Source organism: Symphalangus syndactylus, chromosome 24 (assembly GCF_028878055.3).
Source record: "Symphalangus syndactylus isolate Jambi chromosome 24, NHGRI_mSymSyn1-v2.1_pri, whole genome shotgun sequence".
NCBI classification, from domain to species: domain Eukaryota; kingdom Metazoa; phylum Chordata; class Mammalia; order Primates; family Hylobatidae; genus Symphalangus; species Symphalangus syndactylus.
The window spans coordinates 13,296,457-13,316,836 of NC_072446.2; the positions used below are offsets into that span (position 1 = coordinate 13,296,457).

Here is a 20,380-nt window from a genome sequence, read left to right on the forward strand (position 1 = left end):
TGGCCCTGAGGTCCTAGTCCATGGAACCTGTGGATGGGTATGACCTGATTTAGAAAAAGGGTCTCAGAAGCAGTAATCAAATTAAGGATCTTGAAATGAGATAAGCCCACATTTAGTGAGGCTCCTAAATCCAATGACAAGTGTCCTTATAAGAGAAAGACAGAAGAAGATATGACCCACAGTGACACAGGGAGAAGTCCACATGAAGATGTAGGCAGAGGCCACAAGATGTAGGTGAGGCCACAAATCAAGGAAATAGCTGGAGGCCCCAGAAGCCAAAAGAGGCCAGGAAGGATCATCCCCTACAAAGTCCAGAGGGAGCATCAGCCTCTTGGCCTCCAAAACTGGGAGAGAATCCAGTTTTACTGTTCAAAGCCACCACATTTGTGGCAATTTCTTACAACAACCCTAGGAAACTGATATAGGTGACACCCAAGTGGAGACACTGTCATCAATGGCTGTCCCACATCTTCTGGGGGCCCAGCATGTGCCTAGCCCACCTACACGCTATCTGACCTCCCCATGTTCCCTCTTCTTGACCCTGAGCCTTTATCCACTCAAACCCCAGTCCAGAAAGCCTCTGTCTGTTCTCCCTACATCCAGATTTCCAAAAGAACCCCCATCTTTCCAGAAAGAGCCTCCTTTTTGTGTTCCTCTCCCAACACTAATGAGATGACCTCGTTCTCTGCTGAACAACAAGAAAACACTCATTACCCACATGCACACTCATGGGCACTCAGCATGTGCTAACTGTCATGCACGTGTGTTTATAAGGCTGAGCATATGATGATACTTGGTCATCTGTGCTGGAGTCTGCAAGGCATTGCTGCACCTTGAATCTCACACTGACAGACCATCGACATCCTAGACAGACACGAGATGTCCCAGGGGAAGCAAACAGATCTGCCAATGTTGTTCCCGGTGGCATCTGAGCTAAGGGGTGGACAGTGGGTCAGTCTGTCTGTCTTTGTCCTGTATCACATTTATTGAGAGCAGGGGTCACCTTAGTTCCCCTCCCTGCCACAGTGCCGAGTCCAATGCCTGGGGAGCTAAGCAGGGAGGCTGACGGGGAGTTCCAGGAGCAGCTCCATTTGGCTGTCCTTAAGGTGCTGGGAAGAGAGCTGGTGATAAGCTCCTCCACAGGGGCAACTGGCAGAGCTCTGGCTGATTCTGTTGGGTTCCACCAATGACCATCAGAACCTCCTAGGTAGCGGGGGCTACCAGCTCTCTGCCAGCGTCTCAGCAGGGGTTCCATCCAAGCTCTACCCCATAAAGGAAAATTCGAGAACTGGAGCTGATGGGGGCAAAAGTAAGGGAAGAGTCCATGGGAACAGGGAACGGGGAGTCAGCCAGCAAGTACCATGACCCCCGAGGCTCACTTCGTACTTGGAGTTCCCATGCCTCTGGAAGTCACCGCCACACACACAATTCTGTGCATAATTCCCAGGTGCCCTGAGTTGGCACTTCAGAGGGTGCTGGGCTGGACCTGGATTCCCAGCTGTGGGTTATGCATTGGAAAACTCTTAAGGAGAGAGGAGGGGCATCCACAGGGCACCTGGAGAGCACAGAGGTGACATCGATGGCACCTGTGGCTGTCACAGGAAAGCCCAATGAGAAAGCAGAGAGTTGCATGGTCCCCTGGCCTTTGTATGGGGGAGAACACCCTCTTGTCCTGGTGGTACAGACCAGCATTTAGCCCTGAGATGCCCTCCATGGGGCATGGCAGCATCAAGCACAGCCCAATGGGCAATTTCACTGGATACAGAGGAGGGAGATGGAGGTGAGGTTGAGAGCCACAGATGAGGAAGAGACCTCAGAGCCAGTTCCCTGATGGAATTTCCACCTACCCACCCCCCTGCATCCCAGCCTCTCCCACATGGGGCTTGACCCTTGACCTTCCTTAACAAAAACAACCTTTCTTCTTCAACAACTGGCCCCAACTGTAAGATGAATTCTTGCCTGGATTTAAATTCTCTCGGGGAAACAAGACTAGTCCATGTCCTTGCCTACCCTGGAAGGCTTTGGGGGTTGGGGAGCAGAAGTGTGGGGAGAGCACTCAAGTGCCATCTGCCTGTAGGGGGCGCTGGAACTACACAAAGGTGGAGGCGGAGTTGCCCCAGCAAAGGATCCCCCAGGGCCAAAGACCTCAGGCATGAGACAGAGCCCAGGGTTAGCCCTTGAGCCAAACAGAAAACAATGAACCACAGAAGGATGGTAATTCAGGCACTGCTGGCCAGATGGGACCCTGCAGCCTTTCCCACAGGGTATTCATTTTCCCCCGATCAACAATCAAGCAAGGCTAAGGCTGAGCTCCTTAATGCTGGGGAAAGGGGAGAAAGGGAGAGGAAATTGAGGTCCAGAGAAGTTGAACCATTTGCCGATTGCAGCTTAAAATAGCCGTTTTTCCAGGAAGCAGCCCCACTTAGTTCACCCTTTATTTATTTCCAAGCATGGTGAAGAGTGTGCCTCTTACCGCTTCACATGTAAGCAACGTACCCGGCAGCGTCACATAACTACCCATCTTCCTACTTCACATGGGCTCTCAAGCCCATCCACAGGCCCACTTTAGCTTTACAACGACCCTGCAGAGAGAACTGAGTGAGCTTTCTTTTTAGAGATAGTGAAAGTAGAGGCACCAAGAGCTGTGATTCATGTTCTCCTGGGTCCCAGAGGGAACCTGCACCTGGTTCAGAGCTTGGCACAGGTGGCCAGTACTCAAGGATATTGGTGACTTCTCAATATTGAATTCTCCATCTTCTACCGCATGCCCTCCCCACTAGTTTAGGGTCACTTTGATTCTCTCATAGACGTCATGCCTCTGTTACTCTCCCTTTTGAGCCTGACCCCTGCGGCACTGGGAGCTGACTGCTACCCATCCCGAATCCCCAGTGTCTATGCCTTGGGCAGGTGCCTTCAAGTGCCCAGTCTGGCTGCACCTCCAAAGAGAGCATTACCTGCTATTTCTGAAGAGGTCTGCCCAGGGGTCCTGAATGGCTTCAGTCCCTCGAGTGGGGGAGGGTGGCGGCTTCTTCTTCGCACCCAGGTTGGTGTGCGAAGTCTACTGGCTCTCAGCTGAACACAGCTCTGCAAGAAACTCCCTTTGTACCTGTAGAAGAGAGAAGCACACTTGCAGTAACCAGCCTGGAGAGCACGTGCCTGGAAAAATCTGGGAAGTCCCTGCAGGGTGCCCAGGAGAACATGGGGCTCAACCTCTAACTAGCTGGTCAGCTTTGAGCAACTCCCAATCCCTCCATACCTCATCCCCCACCTCCCCCAGATAATGCGCCTAGCTTCAGAGGTTGTTGTAGGAACTAAATGAGGTGGTCACAGAATGCTTCCCAGGATGCTTAGTCATAGCAAGGGCTTAGTCAAGGATAGTTGCTGCAATTAGGTTTTAAGCTACGTGGTCTTGACTACTTGCTTCACAGACTGTCCAACAGTTTATTCTTCAATGATGGAAACGTTCTGTAATCTGCATTGACAAATACAGTAGCCATTAGGCCCACGTAGCTATCGTGCATTTGAAATGTAGTTAGTGTGTCTGAGAAACTGAGTCTTAAATTGTATTTCACTTTAATGAATTTAAATAGCCACGTGTGGCTAGTGACCACCGTACTGGACAGCATTCTTCGTAGACCTTCCATCTGGAGGAGCCCTACCGGATTATCTGATTTATTTGTCTTCAAATAAATTTTCTTCAAATAAAATGCATTTGTCTTCAAAACAAAGTATTCATATCTCAGAGGGATGTGATGAGGGTAGAGAAAGAAAAACACTAGAGCTTCTATTTACATTTATTTTCATCTAGTCTTTCTTATTTGTGACCCCCATATTGGACAACATTCTTCACAGACATTGCATCTGGAGGAGCCCTACCAGATCATCTGATTTATTTGTCTTCAAAACGAAGTATTCACATCTCAGAGGGAAGGCATGATGACAGTAGAGAAAGAAAAACACTAGAGCTTCTATTTACATTTATTTTCATCTAGTCTTTCTTATTTCTATTGTTTCATGTCCTTTCTTGTTTCTATTGTTTCATGTCATGGAGTAGAATATATGTATATTTGTAAATGAACAAATACACATTTAATAGAGTGCAGGCTATAAATTATTTCACTAATAGGAATGTGCAACCACAAACAGGCCATCAACCTAGTATAGCACCCCCATTATACAGGCGAAAGAATGACACGAAGAGCCAGGCCTGCAATATGCCTTAAGCTCTTTTAGAAGATCTTTGCACTGCTTCTAACTGCCTGGTCAAGCCACAAGTAATCCCTTCCCTCTACAAGCCTCAGTTTACAATATTTCTACTCCACAGTGCCCCTCAGAACCGGCTATTTTCCTTTCTCATTTATCTGAGCTACCGCCAAGATCCAGCCGCAGTCCCCTAATCACCAGGGCTGCTCACAGAATTTTAAATAAGATCTGCAGAATGCAGTATCCTCTTGGGCGCTGGTTTTTCCTGGCAGCAACAATGAGAAAGTGACATTTTGTTCATCTTTTCTGGCCTCTGTGTTTGGGAGAAGCTCCCCTCAACTGGGCATGATTGCCTCCCCTGCCTGGGGCAGAAGCTGTCATTCCCGGCGGGGGAGGTTAGGTTGGCGGTGTGGGGGGGAGGCAGTGGTGGCTGGTTTGTTCTTTGAAGCAGTTGTCAAGAACACAGGTTCCTGAAAGAGCTATCTGAGCCAGGGTGGGGAGCGACAAACCCCTGAACCAAACCCTGCAGGGCCTGGGTGGAGAGAGATTTCAAAGTGCAGAGACAAAGGGAGGCAGGAAAGGGTGGCACGTGGAGAGAATTCTTCTTCTACCTGCTGCTGGGTCACCTTTGCACAAGTCAGTGGGTGGCTGCCACACACTTGCAGGTGTTAAGAACGGCACAGTTTGAACGGCAGGGAGGTTTTACTTTCAGAAAATTAGCAAGCCGTGTTCTTTCTACTCAAGCAAAATAACAAGGAGATTGCTAGGAAAGGCCCAGCCTCTGAATTTGCAGTTCATCAAGGTGGAATTTCAAACTTTTCGCCTCCAAGAAGAGCCCAAGCGGACCTTGGCAATGTCTTCAAAGGACTGTTTAGTTTAGTCATGGGCAGGGTACGTTTCTCTCTCTCCTGGTTCTCCCAAAACGTTCTGTGTGCAGCCCCTCCTGGAGAAGCAGCATCCTCGCTTAGGAAGGTTTTGCAAGCTCATCTCCATCACCAGCCATGCAAGTCCCCTCAAGGTGTGGCCAGTGCTGTTGGGGCCCCATCCAGGACACTTTCGTCAGGCTGCACCTCCGCACCCGGCTGTGAGGGTGACACGCTCCTCATCCCCTTGCCACCTTTGTCAGGCTCTCTCAGGGAGGGACAGTAGACCCAAGGAGCGGGTCTTGCAGTTGTACACAGCCCACTGCACACACATTCCTTTCTGGGGTGAAACTACGAGATCTGACGTGCTATTTCCCTCACTTTCCTCTCTTGACCCCACAGAGAAGAACAAAGCAAAGAGAAGTGCAGTGGAGGTGTGGATGGCAGAGCCTCTGTATCCTGCTAAGCAGGACCTGGGAGTGCTGTCAAAGCTCCGGGGCTGTGGCCAACGTGACAAAGAGCCTCAGCCACGTGTGGTGGGGGCCACATGCAGCAGAGGCCATGTGGACTCAGGGCCACATCTGTAGGTCTTTGTCTTTACCTCACTGCAGAAATTGTGCTCTCATTACTGAGAGTGCTATCTCATTGAATAAGTAAATTGTGTGATGACTAAAGTGAATAGACACATGGCTTAGACAGATAAACATCCGCTCCATGAGGAAAAGCACTATCTACTAATAGAATTGCATTCTCAAAGCCCAGGATGTTTTTCTTCTCCACTCTCCCCTCCAATGACTAATGTATATTTTAGGGTTTTATAGAGTGCTCTTCTCCCATACAACCTGCAGTCTTCTCCTCACTCATTTCCATTCACTTGGGGCTTCACAATTCATTGTTCCATTTGTTGGAAGCTTCCTAGGAACAAGTCTCTGAGTGTTTCATGCTTCATACAGCACAGTACACAGTTATAAATTAATCAATAAAATCTAATTCCATGGTCCTGCGCTTGCTTTGGGCAAGGCAGGGAGGTATTTTGTGAGTGTTCCGGATCTCTATGCCTCTAGTGAATGTCAGGGCAATTAGGCTTCCGAAGATGAACTTTCTGCGTTTTTCCATTTCCACTCTGAAAGTGGATCCTGCATTTTCTAATCTCTCTCCTTTAACTCATGTAGTTTTGTTAATGAAAACAACCATTTTCATTACAGTGTGGTATTTGTAGTTGGCAAAAAACATAGAGATGAATGAAAGCAGAAAGAAAGGCCCTGAAAAAAACTTCAAGTATAAACGGGAAGCCAAAATTTAACATGTAAGTGGGCAAAAGTGGATTAATGCAGGGGTCTGCTTTATTTTTATACAAAGGTCCAGCTAATAAATATTTTAGACTTTGTATGCCACAGACAATCTGTGCCATGTATTCTTCTTCTGTTTTTATACGGATAAGCTTTAAAAAAAATAAAAACCAAGCCAGGCATGGTGGTGCATGCCTGTACTCCCAGCTACTCCAGAAGCTGAGGCAGGAAGACCACTGAGGCCAGCAGTGTGAGGCTGTGGTGTGCTATGATCACACCTGTGAATAGCCACTGCCCTGCAGCTTGGGCAACATAGTGAGACCCTGTCAATCAAATATATATAAGTATAAATAATACATTGCTCATGGTTAAAATAAGTTAAAAACCATATTTAATCCATGGTCCATAGTTGTCTTTATAAACACAAATAAAAATAAATCCTTCTATATATATGAATTCATATAAGAAGAAAACATAAGAGAACATATCTGCATATTTTTGAAAGTAGGAAATTGAGAGTAAAGAAAGATTTCTTAGATACACCAAAAAGTAATAACCGTAAAGGAAAAGACAGCCCCATCTGACTACATCAAAATTTATAAATTCTTAATGAAAAAACCATCATTATCAAGGTTAAAAAAAAAGAACTCCATTTCCAACAGCACGGTGGACTCAATGCTCTGACTGATTACCACCAAACTTATCTTTATACTGAAAACAATTAAAAATGCAGCATAAAATGTAAAAATTTTTTAAACTTATATTTAAATTTATTTATGTTCTGATTAAAAGATAAGAAATAGTTCAAAGGCAAAAACCAAGTGAGAGCTGCACCCTGGAAAAGAGATTGCTTTCACTTTGAGGAATCTGCCAAACCAGGTGAGGATGACCTTCCCATTTTCATGCTCTGGTGCAGTTGAGGGTACAGGACTCGAAGCCCAGAATGTTCTTCAGTGAGAGGCAAGTGGAAGACCCAACCTCCTTTCCTGCATAAAGCTGAGACCTCTGAAAGGCATACCCTCAGTATGTGGGTGAATTAGAAATAAATACTCCCTACCCCTACTGCCTGCCCGGGGAACATAACAACAAACAAACGAGCACCCCCAGGCACCCAGTGGAAGCAAAACAAATATTTATTGGAGGAATCTACCTTCAACCCACATCTCGAAGTTCCAAAAATATCAACTGACAGTCAAAAATTTCAACACAAACAAGGAAATAAGTTAACATATGTGAGAGCAAATATATAAAACAGAGTCAGATGTGCCAAGACTTCATATGTTGTCATTGTCAGATGCAAAACATTAGATGTGTTTTTTTTAAAAAAAAATAAAAAGGTTGAAAATAAGAGTCAAGTGCAAAAGACTGTAAAATGATCAAGCAAGTTAGAAAAATAATTAAATAAAACTTTTTGGAAATAAAATATAATTCACATCAACAATTAAATTTAAAATTTAAAAGACCAATAAAAGTAGGGGAGATCAACTAAGAGGCACTGCAATAGGCCAAGGACTTCTGATCAAGACTTTGCAGAAATAACCAGATTTACCATCCCAAGCAAAAAACTGAATAAAGACACAAAACAATAGTGTTCAGGGCTTTGGACATTGAGCAATAAAGGCAGTGATCCATGAAAGAAGAGAAACAGATGAGGTAAGCCTGATGACACCTCAACTTATTGATGGAGACATTTTCCAGGTCTGGAACCATTTGTTGAAAAGACTATACTTTTTCCACTGAATTTCCTTTGAGCCTGTATGAAAAATCAATTGACCACAGCATGGTCTATTTCTGTATTCTCTATTTTGCTCCATTGATCTATGCATCCATTTTGATGCAAATACCACACTCTTTGGAATACTTTAGCTTTATAATAAGTCTTAGAGTCAAGCGGCGTAATCAAGTCAGTGTGGTAATTTGCATTGAAATAGACAAATAGATCAACAAATGATGCTGGAACAACTAGATAAGATACCCATATACAGAAATAAGAACTTCGATCCATACATCACACCATATGTAAACACCAAGTGAAAATGAATTATAAACCTAAATATAAAACTTAAAAGTATAAAACTTTAGAGAAAAATTTAGAAGAAAAGCTTTGAAGCTCTGTTTAGGCACACTTTTTTAAGCTATGACACTAAAAACATAACAAAAAAAGGTAAATTAAATTTCATCAAAGTGAAAGACAGTTGCTTTTTAAAAGATGCTACTAAAAGAATAGAAAGATAAGCCATAGATTGAAAGAAAATATTTACAAATCACATCTCCAATAAGGAACTTATAATCAGAGTATATTAAAAAAATTCTCAAAACTCAGTAAGAAAACAACCCATTTTTGATGCGCAAAAGATTTGAAGAGACACTTCGCCAAAGAAGATATACAAATGCTAAATAAGCACATAAAAAAAGACGCTGAATATCATCACTTGTTAGGGAAATGCAAATTCAAACTATAAAGAGATACCACTACATAACTATTCAAATGACTAAAACTAAAAAGAATTACCATACCAAGTGTTGGCAATAATGTAGAGAAATGGAACTCTCATACTCTGATAGTGGAGATGTAAAATAATACAACTGCTTTGGAAAACAATTTGGCAGCTTCTTTAAAAGTTAATAATACATCTACCATATGATCCAGGCTTTTCACCTCTAGGTATTTTCCTAAGATAATTTAAAGCATATGTCCATACAAAGGTTTGCATATGAATATTTATAGTCATTTTATTTGTAATAGCCGCAAACTGAAACAAACCAAATGTCTATCAACATGTGAACATGTATACAAATTGTGACATACTCACTCAATGGCATACTAGTTAGCAATAAAAAGGAATGTGTTCTTGATAAACACAACATGGATGAACCTCAAAATAGTAATACTGAGTGAATAAAGTCAGGCAAAAAAAAAGAGAGCATATATTGTATGATTCTGTTTCTATAAAACTCTAGAAAAAGCAAACTATCCTACGTGACAGAAAGCACATCAGCGGTTACCTAGGGATGGAAGGACTTCAGGAGGGGCAGAAGGGAGGAATTACAAAAGGATAGGAGGAAACTTTTGGGCTTGACAGATATGCTCATGATCCTGGTTATATTGTTTCACAGGTATATACATATGTCAAAATGTATTTAATTGTATGTTTTAAATATGTGCAATTTATTAAAATTTAATTATACTTTAATAAAGCTTTACAAAAATAGTAGATTAAAAAAACTGGTAAAATTTTAAAGACAGATTTGAACAAAGTATCCAGATTATAGCACAGAGAAACAAGGTTATTAAAAGTATTAAGATATATGAAAGATAGAAAAGGACTAATATATATTATTTCAGTATTTCAGAAAGGAACGAGAGGGAACAGGACAGAGACAATATTTGAAGAATGATGGCTAAGAATTTTTTACAGAGAGACACCAATCCACAAATCAAAATAGCCCTGTGGATTCCTAACGGAACAAATAAAAGCAACATACATCTATATACATCAAAGTAAAACTATGGAACACCAAAGGATAAAAGAAGATCTTGAAGGTAGCCAGAGATAAAAGACTTTCAAAAAACAGATGAGTAGTCTAACAGCTGGCTTCTTTACCACAAAATGGAAGCTGACAGATAGTGCAATGATAGCTTTGATGTGCTGAGAAAATAACAGTCGGCCAGGCACGGTGGCTCATGCCTGTAATCCCAGCACTTTGGGAGGCCGACGCGGGAGGATCACAAGGTCAGGAGATCGAGACCATCCTGGCTAACACGGTGAAACCCCGTCTCTACTAAAAATACAAAAAAATTAGCCGGGCGTGGTGGCAGGCGCCTGTAGTCCCAGCTACGCGGGAGGCTGAGGCAGGAGAATGGCGTGAACCCTGGGGGGCGGAGCCTGCAGTGAGCTGAGATTGCACCACTGCACTCCAGCCTGGGTGAAAGAACGAGACTCCTTCTCAAAAAAAAAAAAAAAAAAAAAAAAAGAAAATAACAGTCAACCTGGAATTGTGTACCCGGCAAACTATTTTTCAACAACAATGATGAAATAAATATATTTACAGAGTAATAAAAACTAAGAGAATTTTCTTCTCTAATAAAGGAAATTCTAAAGAATATGATTTAGGTAGAAGAAAATAATCCCAGAAGATCTGACATGCAGAAACAAATGAGAAGACAAGAGATGGGCAATTATGTGGGTACATATAAATAAATGGGCTTAAAAAGACAAGTAATAGACTTTGAAACATATTTGCAGCATATACAACAGGGAAATAATACACACGAATCTAGGATATATATAGAATCCTATAAATTATATTCATCACTTAAAAAATCTGATAACAACAAATATTAGGAAGCATATGAATGAAGGGCAAACTCTCACTCATGAATGAGACACTCTACAGCAATCAGAATGAATGAATTTGATCAGTATGTCCTGACACGATGAGATCTTCAAAAACACAATGTTGACCTCAAAAATCAAGCTGAGGAATGATAAATGATAAATAACTATGATACTTTCATAAGTACTTTAAAGACACCAAACAATATTATATATTATTGGTGATTTGCAAATTATGAAAACACAGATTGATATGATTTGTGCCAAATACATAAAACAACATAATCATCTTTAAAATTTTTCTTTTCTATATATTGTTATATAACATTTAAGGTACTATTTTACTTAGAAGAGAACTGTATCATTCTCTGTGAGCTAAGGACTATAGAGCAATCTCTGCTGCAGTATTTCATTTTCTGTAGAACATTAAGACAACTGAAATGAAAGTGGGAAAATGAATCAAGAAGTAGGCTTCCTTCTTGAGGACAGAACACAAGGGTTACATGATAGAAGATAGATAGATAGATAGATAGATAGATAGATGATTGATATGTAAGTGGATGGGTGGGTAGGTGGGTGGGCAGATGGACGGATAAATATCTACAAACATATGTGTGTGGGTGGTTGGACAAACAGTGTGGTAGGCAGAGTAATACCTCCCCTCAAAGATGTCCATGCCTAGATATCCATGCCGTCATGGTCCTGATGCTTTTTCTGAGACAGGGGAGCCAGCCATGTGAGGAGCAAGAGGAGGAGTGTACAGGTGGAGGTAGAGAGACTAGCAGGTGCAAAGGCCTTGAAGCTGGAGTTAACTCAAAAGATAGTCACGAGCCAACAAAAGGATCAATGATAAACAAATCATAATCAACCAATAAATGTTCGTGGATATAAAAAGCTCAACAGCTTCCTCCTCATTTGACCCAGCCAGGAGCTCTTGGTTAGAGCTCTAAGTCCTTGTTCAGACTCCTCCCTGTTCTGCAATGCCCCTGCCCCCTCCTGTGCCCATCCATGGGCTCTTGTTGTGATTTGTTGAGTGGAGAGGCCGTCTAGTTCCACAAGGCCAGCTATTAAGGCCAAAATTTGCAAACTCAAATGCTATGGGGGCCAGGTAGATAGCATAACGGAGAGAGGCTGGCCGAGGGTAAGACATTAGGGAGAGGTGAGCTAGAGAGCGCAGCAGAGAGCACAGCTCTTACCCACAAGGGGTGGCCACTGCTCATCTCCATCTGGCTGTTGCCATGTAAGGAGGCAGGCCCAGTGTCTTCAGAGCTTCCCATATTTCAATAAAAGTTAGAAATCCAGATTTTTATGAGAAATCTTTACATCTAATTATGTGGCTGCTAAGTGCCAAAAGTTTTAAAGCACTGGCCTAACAAGGGTCTTACATGCACTGTGTTTGGCCTAAGAGCTGCTAGTGGGTTTGCAAGGTGTCCTGGAGTGATATCTCCAAGCCTCCTGGGCTCCAGTCTGGGACCCTCAGCCTGGATTAAGAAAGTTTCCTCGGCCACCTCCAGGTGTGGGAACCAGGCGCACAGCAGGCACAGGGTAAATATTTTCGAATTAGTCAAGCTGAAGTCTTGGGAAAGTGGGAGCTGTTCATGAGGCAACCCATCCTCTTCCCTCTCCCCACATCTTTCCAATGATGCCTGGAGGCTTCAGGCTCATCAGCTGTCAGTCAGATGTAACTGAGCGCTTCCTCCTTATTGGTGAGATACTGAGGAGGACCACAACCACTAGCCAGTGTCCCTTGTTTTCCAGAGCCCCGAATGCAGCTCCTCCGTCTGGATGGCATGCATTCCCCTTTCCTCCGAGAGCGGCACTCGAATTTTCCTTTGGAAGACTGTCCTTCCCACACCACCAAGTTTGGGCCAGGGCTGATGATGAGGCTTGGAGGCCCCATTACACAGGCAGGGAGGCCTTCTTTTGTGCAGACTACCTTGAGTCAGGCTTCTGTCTCAGGACCCTGAGTGATCCGTGAGAAAAGAGGGATGCTGGAAAGGAAAGCCCCACTCCTCCAAGCCTGCTCTGGGGGCCACACCAGCACCAGCACCTGGCTGTGTCAGAAATGCAGAATCTCAGGCACTGCAAGAAAAATCTAGAAAATGCCAGGCCACTAGCATGCCCAGGACAGGCTGGGGTGCACCAAGACAAGCAACTAGTCGGCACACAGGCTATAGAAGGAGACTGGCTGGTTCAAATCTGGGTCCTTGGGGAGGTTATCTAAGCTCTCTGTGTCTCCATTTCCTCATGAGAAAAATGGGGCTAATAATACCATCCACATCGTGGGCAGTACCTTGTGGGATCTCCTGAAACAATGCACACCAGAAAGCGATTAGGGAAAGCCTGGCACACTGCAAGTGCCCCATAATGTTAGCTCTGGAAACATGGTCCCGGCAGACCATTGATAGAGGCAGGAGGGGGGAACCAAAAGAGAAGAGGTCATCTCTAGCCACTGAGGGTCTGAGCAGCTACAGGGGAGAGTTAGGAATTTGGATCGCCCCTTGAAGAATATCCAGGCTTTGGATAAATTACTGACAGGCCGGGTGCAGGGGCTCACGCCTATAATCCCAGCACTTTGGGAGGCCAAGGCGAGAGGATCGCTTGAGGCCAGGAGTTTGAGACCAGCCTGGGCAATATGGCAAAACCCCATCTCTACTAAAAATACAAAAAAAAAAAAAAAAAAAAAATAGCTGGGCGTGGTGGCCCATGCCTGTAATCCCAGCTACTCAGGAGGCTGAGCAGGCAAATTGCTTGAACCCCCGAGGCAGAGGTTACAGTGAGCCGAGATCGCGCCACTGCACTCCAGCCTGGGCAACAGAGTGAGACTCAGCCTCAAAAAAGAAAAAAAGGAAAAAAAAGGACTGACAGCCTAGGGGGAGAATGCTGACAGGTTGACAGCTGAGGTGTGGAGTATAGATGCATCAGGGATCTGGGATTAGAATGTGGATTAGAGAATGGGGTGAGGGTGGAGGGCAAGCAGGAGAGGAGGAGATCACAGGGAAAATGAGGGCAGAAAGAGGGCAGGGGTTAGAGAATTTGCAGCCTGAAGGGTTTTAAGCAAAGGAGAAAGACAATCCAAGAAAGACACAATGAAAGAGTGGCAGGAAAATCCGCAGCACCTCCCGTTTGTTGGGAGTGGATATGTGCATACGCATACCGCGAAGAAAAGTCTGGAAGGGCACACTCCTGAATGTTCACGGTGATTATCTCTGTGTGGCGAGATTACTAGGATGTTTTATTGTCTTCTCTTTGCTCATCCGTATTGTCTAATTTTTCTGCAAAGGACATTCATTGCTTGCATAATTAAAAACGCAATAAAAGCTGTAAATAATTAACAGGCTCTCTCTTCCGGACTTAAGTTGAATGGATGTGTTTTCAACCCAGTTATTTCAAAGATTTGCTGGATTGCTGGCCTTAGAAAGGCACCATCAAAAAATACACAGGTGTGAGTTGTAAGGGGTGGGGGACTAACGGGGAAACAAATTCAATCCTTTAATCATGAAACTCTAAACCCTAGGAAACAGGAACTCTTTCTCTGGAGCACACGGATACCTTTCAAATCCCATAGTAAATTCTTCTTGGGATTTTGTGGAAATGACAGAGGTGGCCACTCACCCTACCTTTTAGGGTTGATCCTCCGTTTTCCCTGCTTGCTGTTCCCACGAGACATCTTTGCCCTCCGAGGCAGGCCTTTCTTCCATTCTGGCTCAGACACCTGGTGCTGGGACATCACCCCCGGGACTGTTGGGTAGAACTGAAAACACCAAGCACGTGGGCATCACATTACTCAAAGTCCTCATGATGAGGAAAACTCCAAAGGGTTCTCGCTCTGCAGACGAGATGCCTGTCTTCAGAAATCAAAATGGAAATACTGCATCGCTAAATGGCCTGAGCCCCTGAGAAGTTCAACCAGGCCACGGCAGAGCGTTCCTGGACAGAACCTCCCGAAACTCTGCCTGGGCTCGGTCCGCAGAGGAAAGCCTATGCCATCGGTGTTAACTGGAGGCCAAAGAAACACGGTGACCGGCCCCTTTACTCTCCCCTAAACCCACCTCCCGGGAGCCCCCGCACCCCTGGAGCCCTCCTGACTAACCCGCTACTCTCACGATGAAAACAGCACTCCCCACAACTTTGGTTCCACCTAGGGAAAGCCGAACAGCCTGCAAGACTCTGGTCTCCGGGCCTTTGTCACTGTCCACAAGGGTGAAATTACTGCTGAGCCTCCAGGACCGTCCTCAGTGGCCGTGGCCCAAGCCACCCCAGAGCAGGACTAAGCCCTCAGTCATCACAATCAGGTGCGTGAACCCCCTCTCAAGGCGGAGCTCTGCATTATCATTGCATCACCAAGTGAGGACACCTGTGAGCATCCACCACCTTCCCCCTTCTATCTCTGCTCCCAGGAACCTCAGAGAGAGGGCTGAGTCCAATCAACAGTAATTCCTTCTCCAGAATCCCCAGTATAATGACTCTCTCAATTATTGGGAGTCTCTGGTTTATAATCTTAGAATGATCCAGAGAGATCACCTCTCTGATGGAGTGTTTCATTTTACTTTTTGCTTCTGTTACCAGGAAGCTCACTTAAGTTTTACATTTGGTTATGAAAACTATCTCACCTAATGTCTTGAGCACAGTAATTCTTTCCTTTGGAATTTATGTTTTCCACAACTCCGTTTTGGTTTGCATTTGGGCCTTTATTCCTTCCTGCCATCTATGTGGTATCCCCAGCCTCCCTCAGGAACAAGCAAGCAGTGAACAGCAGATGCTACATGGGATGGCTTCAGACTTCCTTCCCTCACGAGAGGTCTTACGGGATAATGACACGCTCTCACAACCCCGGGCCCTGGGGCAAAGCCCAGCTTTACCTTGGACATCTGCGCCGGCCCTCCTTCTCCAGGGCTTGTCCAGGTCCATCCTCCATTGCTCCCAGGAGGGCCACTGGGACCCTCATCTCGGAGGCTGCTACCAGGAAAGTGCACCGCCAAGTACACAGATGCCGCCTTTGCCTTCTGCTCCGTGGGCAGAGGGACACTGCGGCTCAGGCAACACCATGTGAGTCGCGGCTCAGCCTTCAGCGAGGGAAAGGGGTTGTGGGGGCTGTGGGGACTGTGGGTGCTGTGGCTCCAGGATGTCCCTGAGTGGGAAGATAGGGCCAGCTCTGGCCAGCCTGGGGGCACACCCTGAGGCCGAGTGAGGGCAGTGAGGAAGGAGCCAGGCTGGAGGGGGAAACACGGGTCGGGGCCCACCAGGGGCCCTGAAGAAGGATCTTCTGGGGCATTCCCAGGAGGCTCCCCTAGCTCCCAGTTGGGTACCCAGGGATTCGGGACATCCCCAGAGGGCCTGGCCCTTGCCAAAATGCTGCCCATGCAGAGGCAATGGATACGGTGGCTTTCACCCTCCATGTCCTGAACTAAGTGTGCCTCACACGTTGGAGTGGGTGGGGAGGAGGTGGCCTCCCTAGGATCCCCTGGTGCTGAGATAGGCGACTCCCTGGCTGCTGGTCTGCTAGTGGCCATCCTGTCCCCCTTGTCCCCCACCAACTGTGCCCCTTTTCTCCTGTCCTGTGGCCTGGAACAGCTGGGGTCCTCCAGGATGCTGTCCGCCTCGCCTGGGGAGGGGCCTGAGGCTGGCCTGGGAGAAAGAGGGGTCCCCAGTCCTGACCCAACAAATGATGCCCTTTCTTCAGGCCACCCACTGCTGCAGAGAGAGTCCTGGCTGTGCCTGGGTCCCCAAGGAATGGGCAGTGGTGAGGGGGTCTCTGCCTGAGGTAACCTGAGGAGGTACTTGGGGGAAAAGGCATTGTCTGCCAGGGCAGAGAGGACTCTAGGAGCCTGAGGTGGGGTGGCCAGCGGGGGGTGCTCCCCCGGGGCTGGGGCTGCAGGATGCAGTGGGGTAGCCTTGTCCCTTGGCCCCACCCTCTTCAGGGCAACAGAAGCAGCAGCCAAGGAGGCTCCAGAGGACTCCAGAGGCTCGCCCACCTGCCTGGCACTCTCCTTTGAGCCCCCTGGCACCTCCCCGGGATCGGCATCCTGCTTCTGGGATGACAAAGAGTCAGGCTGCACGGGCCCACCTGGGGTCTCTGCGCCCACAGGCTCTGGTTGCTCCCGGCTGTGCAGGTCCTCCACTTTCAGCTTCTTCCTCTCCGAGGGGAGCTTGTCCTCCCCAGAGCCACTGCTGGGCCATCTCAGGACAGTCTGGGCCCACAGGCAGGTCTCCTGAACATCCCCCGCACCTCGGGCACCTCCTTCCAGCTTGGGGTCTGGCAAAACTGTCCTGGGGGCCTCTAGGTCACCCCCTTTGAGGGGGCCAGGTGCTGGGGGCATCTGCCACCCCAGTTCCAGCCTTCCATTTGGAGAGACCAGGGGGCTCCTACTGCCTGAACAGGGACTGTCTCTGCCGCCCAGTGCAGGGGATGACATAGCCTCTTCCACCCTGGGTTGGTCACAATCTCCTGTCCTGGCCACCGTCTCCCCATGCTTAATGGGCTCAGTCACCAAGGAGGCCTCCGGGGCTGGTGGATTTCCCCAAGGCTCTGGCGTCGCCCCTGTGGATGTGTCCTCATGGACAGGGGTCCTCCTGTCTTGGGTGGGGACTGCGCCTGAGCTCTCTGCTGCCTCTTTCTGCAGAGGAAGTCCCAGTTCTGCCCCACTGCCCACTCCCACCTCCCTGGTTTTCTTGCCTCCATGGGGACTGGCTTTCATTTTCTGGTAGATCCTTTTGAACGTCTCATCCCCGTACACCTGCCACTTCTCCTGGGAGAACATCTTCAGCCTTCTCTGGCCACACTTCCTGCCGCCCACTCTGCCCTTGCTGGCCATGGCCTCCCGCGCAGCAGTTCTCTTTGCATGTGTGTCCTCTGCGGGCACCAGGGCATCGCCAGTGGGGGTGCCTAGCAGGTCCTCCACCGCGGCCTGTCTGACCAGGGCCCGGGGATGCCCACTGGGAACGTCAGTCGAGCTTAGTCCCGAGCGGCAGCCCAGACGGGCTGGGCCGGGCCCGGGGCTCAGAGGCTTCTGCGTCCTGGACCAGGGGTCCCGGGGCTCCCTGGGCTCCAGCCACGTCCTGGAGCCCTCAACGAAGGGCAGCGAGTTGCTCCTGGTGATGGGGACACATTCCACGGTGGTGGAGAGCTGAGTGGGGACGGAGTGGAAGAAGAGGGGCCGAGACTTGTCCGGGGGCGTCCAGGTGGAGCGCACGGGGCCTGGGGTTCTCCTACGGCCCGGCTCCAGCGCGCGGATGTCAAAGTGGAAGGAGTCCTTGTAGGTGTAGGGCGTGGGCAGGTCGATGCTGCCCTGTTTGGACAGCCCGGTCTTCCGGGGCCGCACGTTGTCCAGCTGGGCATCGTCCACCACCGCCTGGTTGTGGGAGATGAGCCTGGCGATGCGCTCCTCCAGCCGCTTCTTCTCCAGCTCCAGGCCAGCTTCTCGCACCCCGGGCTCGGCCCCTGTGCCCCCTGGCCCAGGGCCCGGGCCGCCCTCCCCCTCGGACTCGGCACTGTGCTCTGAAAGGCTGTGCAGGGGGCTGCAGGGCGGGGCCGGCTGCTCCGCACTGTCGGAGCGCGACAGGTACCCCGAGTCAGTGCTCTCACACTTCCGCAGCCGGCCCTCGGGGGCCTTGGCATCCCAGGGCTTCTCGGCTGCCGTCGCCTGCTGCCGCTGCAGGGCGCACGGCTTCCAGGCGGTCGGGGACTTCTGCTCTGGCAACTTGCGCCAGGGCTGTGTGCTGGCCGCGGGGAGCCCAGGTGATGCCATGGGGGCAGAGTCCCAAGGAGCCTCTCTGTCGGCAAATGCGGACCCTGGACAGGGAGCGACTTCGGTCTTCACATCCAGGTTCTTGGCAACTAGGGGCACGTGGGCACCCGGAGAAAGTGGTCTCTCCGAGGCCCTTTCGCGCGTCCCCTGGCTCCTGCTCTCGGCCCTGCCGTCTGGTCTGGGGGGCTCTCCGGCCTTGTCCCCTTCCTCCAGGAGACCGCCCCCTGCCCCCTCGGACTCCGAGGACAGCCGGGAGTTGTTGAGGTGCGTCTGCGTCCGCCTGTGCTTGTAGAGATTGCTCTGGGTCTTAAAGGCGATGCCGCAGGTGGCGCATGGGAAGGGCCTCTCGCCCGTGTGGGACCGGATGTGCTTCTCTAGAACACTGGGCTTCAGGCAGTCGCGACCACAGTGCGGACACAGGTACTTGCCCGCATTCCGCACCTTGCCTGGGCTGCCCAGCGTGGGGCCCAGGCCCGGCGACAGGACAGGCAGAGTGCCCACGATGTTCACCGTCAGCGTAGGGGCCGCCGGCTTCCCCACCTGGGTGGGGCCAGGCCCTTCAGGCTGCAGCACAGGGCTGAGTATGAAGGGCACGTTGCCCCCATCTAGGCTGCCCGTCACTAGCGGGGCGCGCGGCTGGAGGCCCCCGGGAGGCACCGTGTGGTACAGTGGGATGGGCAGGGCCTTCAGGAACACGGTGGGGGCCAGGCCCTGCTCTGGCGGCAGAAGGACAGGGCCCAGGGTCAGGTGAGATGAGGCCTGGCCACCTGGGGCCCCTGGAAGGCCAGGAGTGGGAGCTGGCTGGTCCCTCGCAGGAGGGGCAGGGCAGGTGGGTTCTGGAACCTCCATTCCGCATCATCTGGATGGCCCACGATGCTGGACAACCTGCAGACAACAACCAAACTTTACCATGGGCACCTCTCTTCTCTCCTCATGCAGTAAATCTTCCCTACCCTGCACCAAGCACTTCACCACCCAACGGAAGCCTGACAATCCCCCAAGGAATGTACTCTCATCCCAAGCGAGAGGAAGGTACTCTCATCCAAAAGGGAATGCTGAGGCTCAGACAGCAGAAGTAACTGGTCACGCAAGCTGACACGTGGCAAAGCGGGATTTGGACCCAGATCTGTCTGAATCCTGCCTCTTATTTAACATGCCATCTGCACAGGTCCATGGCAGGTTTGCCGCCATCATGCCCTGGCAGCAGCACAGTGCCACATGCAGAGACACTCAGAAAATGTGCTGACTTCATGAAAAAGTCATGCAGCTTGTCAAGGTCCTCGAAGTTCACAGTGATTCCGTGCACTTGCACAAATACCTTTTCTTCTGTGGGACTGTTTCCAGATCTGCAAAATGGACAAGGAATCAGGGCCTTCCCACCCTGAGGTTCTGAGTCTCTGCTGCAGGATGAAGACAGTAAGAAAAAAAATTGACCTAAGGAAAGGCTTGCCAGATTTAGCAAACAAAAATCCAAGACTCCCAGTTAAGTTTGATAAACAATGCATAGTTCTTCAGTGGGAGTATGTCCCAAATATTGCATGAGAATTACTTTTGGTATAAGTATGTCCCAAATCTCACATGTGCCATGCTTATACTGAAACACTGAGCACTGCTTATCTGAAATTCAAATGTGGCTGGGCATCCTGTATTTGATCTGGTGATGCCACTAGGAAAAGGAGAACTTCCTCAGCCTCAAGACAAGACTCAGGTCTCTGCTCAAAGGCGGGGCCCTCCAGACTGAGTTAGGACAAAACTGCTTCCCTCTAAGCCAAGAGGAGTGACTTGGCAAATGCTAGGGGAGGGAGTAAGAGAGGTCCAGCTATGCTCTTCACATCACAAGGAAAAGCCAGATTCAAGAAAGAAATTCTGGACAGGCCCGTGACTAGAGAATCAGGGGTCCCCAGATCCTTTTTCCACAGACACCCATCACCAAGGAGCAC

General features: G+C 48.6%; 1 protein-coding gene across 1 annotated transcript in view; it reads right to left on the reverse strand.

Annotated features, from left to right (window-relative positions):
* Positions 1-20,380, reverse strand: part of ZNF831 (zinc finger protein 831) — a 112,875-nt gene that overhangs the window by 47,956 nt on the left and 44,539 nt on the right. Inside the window, exons 2-5 of the mRNA XM_063634208.1 lie at positions 19,759-19,840; positions 15,555-19,325; positions 14,313-14,446; positions 2,955-3,106 (exon numbers count right to left, since the gene is read on the reverse strand). Coding sequence (XP_063490278.1) covers positions 2,955-3,106; positions 14,313-14,446; positions 15,555-19,289 — 4,021 coding nt within the window. The 5' untranslated portion in view covers positions 19,290-19,325; positions 19,759-19,840. The remainder of the gene's footprint in view (positions 1-2,954; positions 3,107-14,312; positions 14,447-15,554; positions 19,326-19,758; positions 19,841-20,380) is intronic.